Genomic DNA, 14666 nt, shown 5'->3' with positions numbered 1-14666 from the left:
TTGATTTTGGTTCATATAGCAGAAGATGAATAAAATTTGCAGCAAACTGAAAGTGGCAAAAATTCATAAACTATAAGGTGTTTAGTGATTTTGGAGAGGTCTGTGTGCGTGTGACTTTGCCACCTTAAAACACAAAAATATGCCCTGCGTCTGCTATAAGATGTGGTCTGAGCAGATTTAAACATATGACAAGCTGATCAAGTGAATAAATGCTTAAAATTATAGCATTTATAATTTTAAACATCTAAAAAATAGTTCAATGGGCTAATGTACTAGCTAGTTCTTGGCAGTGCTAGCTCTAGTCTTATCATGTCACTGTGCACTGTATAGTGTCTTCGAAGAGTAACACATGTATGTTGTGTCCTGTGCTTTGTTGTCCTTCTGCACTGCTTTCCCTGTATCATTCTACTCACTATGTACACAGTCAGAGATTTGGAATAAGCAAGCCCTTCTCCCTACCTTAATCTTACGGAAAGAACACCAATGACTAAAATGGTTTCATTATGCTTTTAAATGAGCAATACAGAGCACTAACGGTTCTAGCTGCAGATCAACATAAAGATTTCCCATTTCTTTTAAGATTGTGTGTGTGGGTGTGTGTGTGTGTGTGTGTATTCAAGTGCAGCTCCAGTGATGAAATGTTAGGGCCAATTAAATGCAGAAGAAGAGAAGCAAATGGATTCAGATTTCTGATGATGTCTTTATGGAGTTGTGCTATTCCTCACGGCTTAATTAATCACAGTAAAGCTCTGTGTGTGGTGTGCGTGTGTGTGTGTGTGTGTGCGTGTGTGTGTGTGTGTGTGTGTATGTATGCGTGTGTGTAAAGACATTGAAAGTTGGTATTTGATTTCCGTTACCCATGTGTATGTTTGTTACAAAGTTCAAAATATGTATGTGTGAGTGTGTGTCTGATACATGCTTAGGGAGGCCAAAGACCATTGATCTGAAGGGGGCTTTCCTCTCGCAGTCACTTTATCTTCACCAGAGCTGCCAAACAATTTAGTAGCTTTCTTTACAGGAAGGAGAAGAAAGAGGAAAGAATGATTAGTGGAGATAAGGAAGGGAGTATGGGGTGGGGGAGGAAGTCCACAAAGAGAGAGCAAGGAGTAGACAAGATCCTAATTAAGATTTTGACAAACAACTAGGGCCTATAGCCAATGGTGGCAAAGTCCTCTACCCTCATAATTAGTTAGTTACATTTCCTGCTGACCCATGAATACTCTGAGGGATGCGTGTGTATATGTGAGCACTATTTTCCCTATAACTTAAATCTAAACATAAATATCCTCTACCTTAGTTAACCACATACAAAGATACACACACGAAGTGCAGTCCACATTTTTCTGCTGCATTTGTCTGCATTTGACCTCCAAGCCCTTCCCTGGAAACACACAGAAGAATTCAAGAGTCTGTTTAGATTAGTTTTAGCTAACCTGCCATTAAATCTCTCAAATTTTGGATTGTACAAACCACATTATAAGGAGATTAGATGGTCTGAACTACCCGCAACAACTGCAGTAGCAGTAAATTCCACCATATAAACATTTAAGAGCACTGACACCTTCCTTAGTGCCACTAACATGCATATTAAAACCTCTATTATGTGTAGAATTTGAATATTTACACTTTGGAACCTCTCAATGTTAGTATCAAGAAAAACACTGTGGCAAACAACAATGCACACTGCTCCTAGTTTAATAACATACCCCCTTCATTACCTTGTCTGCATTTGGTCAGACCAAACCTCTAGGAAACTATAAAATTTCATCCCTGTAAACAACAATGAAAAGGACACACTGATAGTAGAGATAAGATGGAGACTTAAACAACTGCAAGCAACACTTACTTTTCACAGATTTCATACTTAGTAAGATAAACACAGAGGGGAACATGTCTATGTTCAAGCCGATACAGCAGAAGACCACAGCCGGACATAATGCTTCTCCAGCCAGGCAAGGTGGCAGTTATGGATGTAATAATCAACCGACCACAGATCATTATTTGCTGATGTTTGAAATACTTTATGTCTTCGGTGATTGGCTGATCAGTATTCATGCTTTTGTGCCACTTGACAGTGACTGAACTTGGTCTGTTCATTATTTTTTAATAGTGAATGGATTGTTTGCATTTTACTAGTTTATTAGATGATTCATTCTGGGGCATTACAGTAATTACTGTTGTTGCAAATCAGCTGAGCCCCTTTGAGTGAAACTTTTTGATGTCAGGCATGTAGACAGTACATGCATAGCATGATGAATGGAGGCCCACAAATGGACATGCACATGATTTTATGTTTGCTACATTGAGTCTCTGCACACAGATGTCTTCACACGTTAGTCAGTGGGTACAGTCCCCCCTGGGTAGATGAAGATATACGTCACAGACACTTGTACATGCAGAAGCATGATTTTAAATTTTTGAAACTGTAAAATTTGCTGAAATAATAACAAAGGAACCTCCGCATTCTATCACTTTGTAATATCACATTGTTTGGCTAAAAGCTGAACTTAATAATAGCCGCTTTTCAACCAAAAATACTAGAAACTTTTAGTCCCAGGAACTTTTTTCAAGGAACTAAAAGTTTTTTTCAGACCATTGGTTGCCTGCATTTCCACCGCGGTCTAAAGACCCCTAGAAGATTAGGCAAATTAGCCTGCTGACATATGAAAAACCGACAGCTGCACCAAGCTGTTCCACTCCAGTCCAGCAGGTAATGCAGAAGACTATACAACAGCGATGACACCATTTATACCAATGGACTGGCAACAATAGTAAACATGGTGGAGATTCAAATCGTGCTGCTGCTGATCATGATATACTGCTTTGCAAATGGGATTACTGAGTCAGCCCTAGAAAAGCGACGAGCAGTAGAAAGCGTATTCAAAATTTCTGAAATGCTAGACTTAAAATAAGGAAACAGATTTTACAAGCTATTATGGAGATTGACCGTCACTGAGATGTACTCCTGCCAGTGGGCACAAAGAACAAGGATGGTAAGGTGCTAAAATATCAAGTAAATTACAATTGTCAATGATGTTATTGTAGACTACATTGACTTATGTTTGAGACCTTTCTTTGTTTTTCAGATACGCGAGTATTACAGAATGCATCGTGTTTCACTATCCATTTTGGTACACAATAGAGCAATGGGGCGGTGGGAAACCATGGTTCCAATTTTCACTGAGGCACAATGGATGAAGAATTCCAGGATGTCTGGGGACACATTTCTGTACCTCTGCCATTGATTGTAACCACATCTGGAGAGATGTGACACAAACTACCACTAGCTGTGTACCCTTCAAAAAAGAATCGTCAATGTACTGTGGAACTTGCAACCAACTCAAGAGTACAGAGCATCTCTTATTCATTTGGAGTCGCCATAACGACGGTGTGCCACTGTGTACAAAATTTCTGCTCCTTTGTTGAGGAGGTACTCATGGCAGAAGTTATTCAGTTACAAAACAGTGAAAAGTTAAAGGAAATGGTGACATATTTTGAGTGCAGATGTGGGTTGCCACAGTGTGTAGGTACAATTGATTGATCACACATCCCCATTCATGGACCAGAGGAGAACCACACAGAATATTTCAACTGCAAGGGGTGGCATTCGATCATCCTGTGGGCTGTTGTGGATGGAAGGGCTCTCTTTTGGAATGTTTTTGTCGGAGCGGCAGGGAGCCTGCGTGATACCAGAGTGCTGCGCATGTCAGGGTTGTGGGGTCTAGAGGATAGGGGCTTGCTACTCCCTGATGAAACAAAGAACATTTGTGGACCTAATGTGGGGCACTATGTACAGCCCATCCTTTGAAAAGATGCTTGATGAAACCTTTCACTGACAATAGACTATTGACATCCTAGAAACTTGTGTATAACCACAAAACAAGCAGAGCCAGGGCAGTGGTTGAAAACGCTTTTGGCAGACTGAAGGTCAGATGGAGGTGCTTGCCAAAATGAAATGACTGAAACACACACAAGGTCATATCCATGGTATTAGCATGTTGTGTTTTTCATAACTTCTGTGAAATGAATGGTGATGAGTACAGAGAACAAAGGGGTGCCAATGCATTAAACCATTCTGAAGGGGCACTGTCATCCACTGTAGAGGCTGAGGGGTCTAATGAAGTTTCTGAATACACTGTAAACGTATAAGTTTATTGATTTGAAATAGTCTCTAGTGGATCTAATACATTGTTTTTTTTTAAAATTAATTTTAACCTATGCACTCTTACCTCGTTTGAATACTGAGCTTATTGGTGTATAATAATTGACAGACTATTTATAGACTGCATATTAAAATTTAGTAACAAACATAAGCGTTATGCCTTTTTTACTTATAGTAGTATATACTTATGGTATCGTTTCTGACCATCCCTTGATGATTAACGCAAGGCTACATTTCCAAGAAAAAAGGTGCAACTTTAGAACTAAAAGAATGGCTAAAATTACCATGGAAATAATTAGGTACTCGATATCAAGAAAGTTTCATGTTACTATTTTTATTGACAATAGGTTCCACTATGAATTAACAAAATATATAGGGGGGAGTCTTGAGTGAAATGGTGGGGCAGTAGGGCTTTTTTGGCTCAGCAATTGGGAAAGCTGGTACAGAAAGTACAGAAAGAAACCCTTGCTGAAGTTCTCTATGGAGACATCTGGTTTCTTCTGCCTCAGAGTGAAGGAACGCCAGCTCCTGCCTCCTCATTTGTCTTTCCTTGGCCTGGCTCTCCAGTAGCAGCTGGGTGTACTTGTCCTGCTGCTCCTATGCTCACTGCTGGGCAGCCTGGTTTGCGTTGTCCACGTCCTTCAGCGCGTCAAAGAAATGTTTTCCTCTTTTATAAGTTGAAAAATAAAATCGAAACATATAACAATAAATAACTACACAAACACAGTTTGAAGTAGCAGCACATGTTTTCCTAACCAAGCAAAATTATATATACCTCTGTGTTTGATGAGGGCTCATCTCTGCTGTCTGCAGTTCAGTGGGCCTGCCTGCAGCTTCATGTGAAATACACTTTGAAAAAAGAAAAATTAACCTTTACATTCTGTCTCATTGCAACAACATTAACACAATATCATTATGTACCATGTGTGATTTGATTTACCTTCAACCAATTGGTCGTCCGTCTTTTCCACCACGGCTTCCAACAATAGAGTAGCCGAGTCCTTTGTTGCCACTGTGCCATAGAACGCCAGCTGGTGACCGAGGAAGATGTAAAGCCAGTCGAACCACTTGCTGGTCCGCCGGTCAGAAGCACTTCTGTTGTTGTGTTTTGGGTTTTTTTTGTGGTGGTGTTGTAGTATTTTTAAGCTTCTCCCGACACTGTTTTATGTGGATAATGCTCAGTTCACTTAACTTGGAGGATATTTCGCATATACATTGTCATTGCAGGTCGCCATTTTAAATTCCCTCTGGATATTCAGCATAAATACTTAATAAGGCATGGACTTTGTCATTGGTCCATCTCTCATATGCTTTCTTCTGTTACTCCATGTTGATGTGTTGAAGCACAGTGAAAACTATATATGCAGTTACAGATTTTTAAAAATGGTGGCTGAAATAAAATGCTGGAGTACTCCACCAATCAGAAATGTTCAGTGCTGCAAGCTCCACCCAAAAGGTTCTGGTACTTTTGGAAATTACTACCCCCTGAGCAGGGACTTTTTGGGGGGTAAAAAAAAATTCCCCGGAACTTAATTTAGACTCTGGTCCCTGCGGTGGAAATGAACAGAGTTCCTCCAAAGGTTCCTAGTTCCTGGGGAAAGTTCCTGTGGTCAAGATGCAGCTTATGCCTTTTCTTCAAATAAGGCCAGAAGAAAGTTGGACGAACACAGTCCTGAAAACGCAACTTTACCTGATTACTGTTCCCGCAATTCACCCTTGTGGTGTTTTTTTTTTCTCTTTTCATGACCAGAAGGATAGTTCCACTTCATTCTCTTACTGAAGTTGTAACCGCTTTGAAAAGAGAAAAAATATTTACTATAAATTTTATGGAAATGTGACCATTAGTTAGATACTTGTCATGATTGAAAGTGTTGATCAAGCAAAAATTTCTGAACTGATGGTTGCACCAAAGGTAACAAAATCACCAAAATTAGAAGTCCATCTATCATGCTGTGAGGATCATAAATATTGATACTATTGCTCTGAACCAAGAAGTTAGACAGCTCAATTGTCCCACTGACATCACCATGCCTCAACATGAATTTTCTGAAAATGGTTAGTAGTAACGCAAAATATAGAGTACATGTTATTGAATATCCAGATATGCTGAGTGCATGTCACTCTCCACAAATATCAAATTTTAATGGACATTCTACTGTTCCGAGGTATTCCATTGAATAGCTGGCCCTTTACTCTTGCTGTTTTATAATTAATGCACCTCCCACCAACACAGGGGCATTGCCAATCAGCTGCTTGTTACGATAAATATGTTGTGCTTTTCTGATATGGTTCATGTAACTACTGGTGTGTAGATTCATTCAAACATTAATTCTTCCTTCTTTCTTTCCATGCAGGCTTGCATCCATGCCTGTCTTTCTATGCTGAGCTCTATAGTTGACCCTACCCTGTGACCTTCCTGTGGTCAGGGCAATAGAAAATACCATTCTTCTACCAACAAAAATAGAAGAACAGAGTATTATTACTACTTTCACATTCAAAGTTTAGTCCAATACATTTGACAGAAACTGGATGTACAGACAGTGTATGTGTGTTGAGTTGGAAGAGGAAGTACATTTAGTCAGGTCTAAATGAAAATGTGAAGACACAAAGATCTCTTTAGGAAATTGTTTAACACCTGTCTAAAGACAGGGTCCTCCTAGTTGTGTGTGTGTGTGTGTGTGTGTGTGTGTGTGTGTGTGTGTGTGTGTGTCTACATACACACTGTCTTCTCTTTCACTGTTGCACCTCTTCAAATGAAACCATACATCTTTCTCACACTCACGTGTTATCACAATCTGTTCATACAGTGTCTCTAGCAGACTGAGGGCGTATCTTCGATGTGATAGCCATCACAAGAGGCAGAAAGAAACTGAAAATAGCCAAATGTGGAGGTAAGCATGCCCAAGTACTGAGTCCAGGCTGCTTCTCATGTGTTTGCTGACCTTCAGTCTTTTAACTTCTCACTTTGCTGCAGTGATAAGAAAAGTGTAGTTACCAGACCCCCTGGCATCACTGTTGTGATTACAGGTTTACCCATACACACCTCTGATACTGATACTGGACATGGTCAGAAGTGAAATAGATTGGAGAATTTTAACCAGAGAGGGCTCATCTGAGGTTACTCTTTAAAGGTACTCTGTGGAGTTTTTGGTAATGTAACACACATGTAACAAGACTGCACGCTAGAGGGCATGGGTATAAAAAATATAGATTTTTAAAAAACAGCTATGTTTAACAGTTTTATTTAATGATGAAGGAAGAACATTTAATGTGATTATTAGACTTCAAGGATACACACAGTGAGTTTTGGTAAGAGATACTGACTGTAAACATAACTTTTGTTAGTTCACAAGAAAACTCCACATTATGATGTCACAGTGAAGTTAACCTTTGACCTTTTGGATAAAGGTCAAAGGTCATCAGTATCACATCATTTTATCCTATTAGACATTTGTTTGAAATTTTGTCAAAATGAACGTATAAATTATTGAGTTATAGCCAAACACGTTTTAAAGGTCACACTGACCTTGACCTTTGACCTTTTTCATCACCAAATTCTAATGAGTTCATTTTTAACACCAAATGGATGTTTGTGCCAGATGTAATGAAATTCCCTCCAGGCGTTCCTGATATAGTGTGTTCACAAGAATGGGATGGACGTGAGCTCACAGTGACCTTTGACCTTTGACCACCAAAATCTAATTAATTCGTCCTTGATTTCAAGCTAATATTGAAGAAATTCCCTCAAGGCATTCCTGAGATATCGAGTTCACAAGAATGGGATAGACGGATGGAGGCATAAAAATTAAACAGTTTGTTATTTTCAAGTCTCAGAACTTCATTAACACATTAGGCCTTAATTGACTCATAAGAACTTGTAATGCAGGTCAAGAATTGTAATTAGGAACTGTCAGCTGAGGGCATTCTGGAGCTTGAAAAATTCTATGACTTTTCAAACCTTGTGGTAGCACTCAACAACTATGGGCTCCTCTAAGCAACTCACTAAGGATCTGAAAACTAACTGATGCCTAAAAAGTAGGAGAAGGCAAAAAAAGTTATCATTTTAAGTTGAGCCAATTTTTATTTCCTGCTTTCAAATTTCACTGCCATTAAGAAATTGCAGTTAAGGAAAACTGTGGAAGTCAAGAGGAGATCTGAAAGAAAACTTCCATTAACTACTTCAACAAATGCAAGCCAAACCTTTTGGAACTGTCCTCGCAGTCCCCTGACTTGAACATCTCTGAAAATCTGTGGATAGATTTTAAACATACTGGGTATACAAGACAACCTAAAAATATCCCAGAATTTGATGTGATTTGCAAGGAAGAGTGAGGGAAAATTCCTAAATCAATAATAGAAAGACAATTATCTATATTAATTATTATAATACAATTATTATAATATCTAGCAAAGGGGGTTACTAAAGACTGGCTAAGTAGGGTGCCCAAACTTTTGTATATGCCACAATTATTAATTTTTTCATTTTTTAAAGTTTATGAGATAAGTAACAGTGCATCAAAATTTGAAAACGTGCTAATCTTTTAATGGATATTTGCAGCAGGGATTGTATTTACTAATTTTCACTTAAAAATCAACTAAATACATAATTTCAAGAGGTGGCCAAATTTTTGCACACTGCTGTATATTCGCAACTGTGTGTTTAAATAATTCCTATTGGTTCAACAGCACTGAATGAGAAGATGTGCGCACAGATAGAAGACTTAATTGCACACACTGCTCATACACATATGCAAACATAATATGGACTGGAGTATGGTTAAGACTTGTGTGTGAGTGTGACTTTTGTCACACTCACACACAGTCACACAGTGCAGGGATCAGTTCCAGAGCATGCCTCAGAGTAGCAGTTTGAAGCATTCACACAGAGGATTTGCAGCATCTCCTTCTGTCTGGAAAAAAGAATTAATAGCAGCCGTGTGCTTCACAGTGCAGTCTCCAACGCTTTCTTTTTGGCTCAGGAAAGTCTTTGACCCCTTCACTTTTTGCACACTTTACTGAGTTGTAGATTTAATTTTAAATGGATAAAACAGCAATTGCAGCTTCAAGTCTTCTTGACTAAGCCTCTGCAAGTTTTGTACACCTGGATTTGGGCAGTTATCCCATTCCTCTAGGCAGATCCTTTCCAGCTCCATCAGATTGGATGGGAAGCATATGTGAACTGCTTCATCTTCAATCTTCAGGTCTCTCCACACATTTTCTATAGGGTTTAAGTCTGGACTTTGGTTGGGCCACTCAAGGCCCTTGTTGTCTGCTTGCTTAGTTTGGCTAGCCAGCCAACTCTAGAAAGAGACCTGGTGGTTTTAAACTTTGACCATTTCACTATTATGAAATACACTGTGCTCCTGGGAACACTCAAAGCTTTAGGAATGGTTTTATATCCTTGCCCTGATTTATGCCTCGCCACAATTTTATCGCGGGGGTCTACAGAAAGTTCCCTGGACTTCATGGTTTCTTTTTTTGTCATGCAAAGTGTTTTAACTTATTCAAAAGGTGTATGCCTTTCTAAACTATGTCCAACCACCAATCTTATCCAACCATCTTGCCAATGGACAACCACCACAGACTAGTCAAGCACATATTTCAAGATTTGCATTACAGTGTAAATAACCTGTGTTGAGAATGGAAAAACCCACCTGTTTAGTGTGAGAAACAATATCAATATGAAAATATCACAGTGTGCGTGTGTGTGCGTGTGTTAGCACTTACTACTTATAGGTCTCTGAGCGAACATATTCAAAAACATGAGAAACACCCAGCTGAAACTGGTCTGCAATGGGAGTGACCCAGGGATTATTCTCTGCTTTAAAAACCTGTTTAGGACCAGTCAGATCCAGATTACCTGCAGACAGAGAGACAGACAAACATACAATTGAACTGATCAAACTCATCATCCTGTAATATGTAGGTAATATGTTCACATTCACACCTTAATCTGAGCACTCGGGTTAATCTGTGATAAGGTTTATATGTCAGTTGTCAGTAGTAGAGATGTCAATATGTTGGGCAGAAGGACATACACTCACCAAGCACTTTATTAGGAACACCTGTACAGCTACTTATTTGTGCAATTATACAATCAGCCAATCATGTGGCAGCAGTGCAATGTATAAAACCATGCATATACAGTTAATGTTCAAATCAAACATCAGAATGGGGAAAAATGTGATCTCAGTGACTGTGGAATGATTGTTGGTACCGGATGGACTGGTTTGAGTATTTCTGAAACTGTTGATCTCCTGGGATTTTCATGCACAGCAGTCTCAGGAGGTGGTGAACTATGGTGCAAAATGGTAGAAAATGGTAGAAAATGGTGCAAAAAACAAAAATCATCCAGTGAGCGACAGTTCTGCGGACGGAGAGACCTTGTCGATGAAAGAGGTAAGAGGACAATTGCCAGACTGATTCGAGCTGACAGAAAGGCTACGGTAATTCAGATAATCACTTTTTACAGCTGAGTTGAGCAGAAATGCATCTCAGAATGCACAAACATCGAACCTTGAGGTGGATGGGCTACAACAGCAGAAGACCATGTTAGGTTCTGCTCCTGTCATCTAATAACAGAAATCTGAGGCAGCAATGAGCAAAGGTTCACCAAAACTGGACAGTTAAAGACTGGAAAAACATAGCCTGAGCTGATGAATCTTGATTTCTGCTGACATCATGAATCCATGGACCCAACCTGCATTGTGTCAACAGTCCAGTCTGGTGGTGACAGTGTAATAGTGTAGGGAATGTTTTCTTGGCTCACTCTGGGCCCCATGATACTAATTAATCATCATTTGATGCCACAGTCTAAATGAGTATTGTTGCTGACAATGCACATCTTTGAATTACTACTTTCAGCATGATAATGCACAATGTCACAAAGTAAGTCATCTCAAACTGGTTTCATGAATATGTCAATGAGTTAAGTGTACTTCAGTGGCCTTCCCCAGTCACCAGATCTGAATCCAATAGAACACCTTTTGAATGTGGTAGAATGGGAGATTCACAGCATTAATGTGCATCTGACAAATCTGCAGAAATTATGTGATCTAATCATGGACCAGATTCCAACATTTTGCGGAATCCATGCCACAAAGGATCCACGGTGTTTTGAGAGCAAACCGAGGCCCTACCCAGTATTAGTATGGCGGTCCTAATAACGGGCTTCAAGTGTATATTTCTAATTTTTGATCTTTGAAATAATTCTTATTTTTTACTCTTATTGTAATTATTACTGATTCACATTAGTCTAATAGTACATCCATCTAGAGAATGCCAACCCCACGTTGGACACTGAACCACCACAGCTGTAAAACCAACAGCGAGAGTGTAATAATGGGTTTCTATATTATTTGGTTCGGTATTTTGGATTTTCACTGGATTCCTTCAGGATAGAGAATGTGTGATTTTTGTATACAGTATGTGAGTATGTGACTGTGTGTGACTGTGTGTGTGTGTGTGTGTGTGTGTGTGTGTGTGTGTGGTCAATACCAAGTTCAGGGGGCAGGACGGTCAGTCTGTTGCCCTGGATATGAAGCTCTTTGAGTTGAGCCAACTCCCCAATCTCCTTAGGCAAAGAGATGAGATCATTATCCCTCAGACTCAACTGGACAGAAGGAAACAACAAGAAAAAAAGGACATATTCATTTAACACACACAATCTAATACTTACAAAGACACAACAGCATCATGAATTTGTTGTTTAAGCAAATTCAGACTTGACTAAGATATTACAGCTGTTTTTATTCAGATGTTCCTAAAATCTTTTACTATGATAAAATCTAAATTCACCAGTGTTCCCTGTTTTGCTGCATCAACATTATAATGTAAAACACTAAATATCAAACTTATTTTCTTTGTGTCCAGTTTGTCAATCCCCTCTTCAGATGTAATGCTAAGTGCACTGAAATGGTTTAGTTTTCTAAAGCTTGACTCTTGACAATCTTAATAGACATTTTCAAAAGTCTTTCCTTTATGTCATTGGAAACTCCCAGTGGTCGTCTTATAAAAATACAAAAAACAAAACAAAAACCAAGACAGACACCTGCATACACTGACCTTTGTAGAAACAATGATTTTGCCAGGGGACAGGTGGGTAAGTGCACTGAACGCGGCACATTAACTATGGCAGGTTTGACCTGGATTGTCAATTTTCCACAAACACGAAAGGTAAGCTATTAGGATAAAATGAAAGATACTTCACACACATAAAAATTCTATTCATACAGGCTCTAAAAAAATATAACTATCTAGTACCTAATGGTATCCTTTGATCTGGTTAATCCAAAGAAACTCATTGTTAACAGTCTTCATTTTAAGTACTTTCAGTTTTCGAAACAAACAGTCCTTGTGAAAACTGTTCAGTGGTTTAACACTGTTCCTGTTCTAATTTTTTTTTTTTTTTTTTTAAGTTTCATGATGAAAGTATTATTACAGTTCTTCTTACAGTGTTTCCCATACATTGATTTATTTATGGCGGCCCGATACAGCATAAAAATTGACCACAAAATACTGATTTACTATTTTTTTTTTTACTATTTCAAATGGGAAAATTGTATTTCATTATAGAGCTGTGCACTGCACACTGATTCGCTCAGCCCCTCATTGCTCTGCTATTTAATGATGAATGAAACTTTGACAACGGTGAAATAATGTGTGGTTTTATTTACATATAGAGTGGGGAAGTGAGATCCAATCACAAGTGGTCACTCGAGATGCATGTGGAGTCGCACTTTAATGCCAGGTGTGAACTGTCGTACTTAGAGCTGTCCACTTGCGAATGAATCACCCAAGACGCATGTTAATGCCAGGTATGAACAGGATCTTAGCTCTAGATCTTAGGAAGGACAGAGGTCTTTGGTCAGAAGATCTCAGGTCTCTGACAATGTGATAAAGGGACAAGTTTTGTAACCCAAGGCCATTTACCACTGTAGGTAAACAGCAGAATGTGGAATTCATTTCTATAGGTAAAAGGGATCTAGTGACAGAGTGGACAGGGGGGTGACAGTGGGAAAATGTGGTCTCTCTTTTTTGACCTCATTAAGACTCTTGGCGTAGCATTCTGAACTGAATGATACCAAAATATAACAGTTACAGTAATCAAGGTGAGAGGATATGAAGACGTAGATGACTAGCTCCAGGTCAGAGGTGCAGAGAACCCATCTTTTGAGAAAATTCAGAGCTGAATGAAATTTGTTTTCACTACTTGATTGATCTGTTTGTCAAACTTTAATGCTAATTCAAATATGGCTCCAAGATTTTTTGTATATGCTTTCACAAAAGGGGATAATGTGCCAAGGTGGGGAGAAACCTTGAAGGTTAAATATTGTTGTCCGAATAATAAAACCTTTTTTTCACTGAGCTGGAGAAGTTTTGCAGCCATCCAGGATTTTAGGTGGACCTGTGTCATCCGTATAAAAGTGAAAAGACAGGCTGTTTTTTTGGTTTGTTTTGTTTTTTGTCCTAATGGGAGCATACAACATGTGAGCAGGAGATTAACTGATTAAATATAGTTTATACGTAGATATAGCTGGAGAAGAGAATTATAGATTATATATATATCTATATTATGGAACCTTGCAAGATCATTGTGAAATATCTTCACTGAAAATATGTCTCATAATTTGAATGAGCTGACCCTTTAAGATGGCATATACAGTGATATGAAAATGTTTGGGAACCCCTGGGCATATTACATACATTGCCGTTTGAATGAACATGCTTACCAGGGCCTGACGGCATAAGGGGTCCACGAGGCTTGGGGGAAACAAATAGAATTCACAGGGAGAACAAAAAAAAAAAGAAAAATTTTTTATATCCCTGGCTTGAGTGTAAATTTACTTTAGCCGCAGGTGGGGTTGCAAAAATAACTGGAAAGAAATGTGAAAGTGGAGCTCATAAATGCAAAAATCAAAGAGAGAACAAGATGGCTATTAAGAAAAATCCCCAAGCTGATAGGATATTTCAAAGTTGCAGGCCTGGAGGTCAAGACGACTGAAACCCTCCAGGAAGCAAAGAGAAGCATGTAAGGCTGCAACTCCTCCTCCTGGTCTCCACTCTCGGTTGTCTTGGTTTTGGTCTACTAATAAACTCATTCAGATTTCTACATATGAGAGCTGCTCCATCCAAAGTGGGATGTATGCCAACTCTCCTAATCAGACCAGGTCTTCCCCAGAAAGTCCGTCATTTGCTTGACGCCACCTTGACAGCCATTGGCTGAATGGTGACATGTGGCTATACATGTCATCGTTGGTCAGATTAGGCAGGAGCCCAGAGAAAACAAAGCAGTCTGACACTGTCTTTGCATATGTACACACCAATGCAACATTCATTTTTATGACAAAGGAATACATTTGACTATGGTCACTGGTGTCTCTAACTGCACGTTTCTCAAGATAGAGCTCAGAAACCAGAGTTGGTTTCTCAGCGGGTGTGTCGCTGAGTAGGGAGTATCTGTTTGAAACGTAAACTGGTAGGTGGTGAACCATTGGCTTCTGCT

At 39.1% G+C, this 14666-nt stretch overlaps 1 protein-coding gene and 1 long non-coding RNA gene across 6 annotated transcripts in view; both read right to left on the bottom strand.

Moving 5' to 3' along the window:
- The window catches only part of rsu1 (Ras suppressor protein 1), a 51899-nt gene that overhangs the window by 12115 nt on the left and 25118 nt on the right, over positions 1 to 14666 (bottom strand). For 4 of the 5 annotated variants that reach the window (XM_040126522.1, XM_040126520.1, XM_040126519.1 and 1 more), the window contains 2 exons: positions 11660 to 11774; positions 9890 to 10022 (listed from right to left, as the gene is read on the bottom strand). In XM_040126522.1, coding sequence (XP_039982456.1) covers positions 9890 to 10022; positions 11660 to 11774 — 248 coding nt within the window. The remainder of the gene's footprint in view (positions 1 to 9889; positions 10023 to 11659; positions 11775 to 14666) is intronic. The other variant, XM_040126523.1, reaches the window with a different exon arrangement.
- On the bottom strand, positions 4406 to 6844 carry LOC120789663. Its single transcript, XR_005707431.1, has 3 exons — positions 5103 to 6844; positions 4938 to 5011; positions 4406 to 4829 (listed from the first exon to the last, which is right to left on the bottom strand). It is a non-coding gene; the product is annotated as an uncharacterized LOC120789663 (long non-coding RNA).

The sequence above is a fragment of the Xiphias gladius genome, chromosome 5 (assembly GCF_016859285.1).
Source record: "Xiphias gladius isolate SHS-SW01 ecotype Sanya breed wild chromosome 5, ASM1685928v1, whole genome shotgun sequence".
NCBI classification, from domain to species: domain Eukaryota; kingdom Metazoa; phylum Chordata; class Actinopteri; order Istiophoriformes; family Xiphiidae; genus Xiphias; species Xiphias gladius.
The sequence above is the reverse complement of the archived record's forward strand: the minus strand, read 5'-3'. Positions and strand labels throughout refer to the sequence as shown.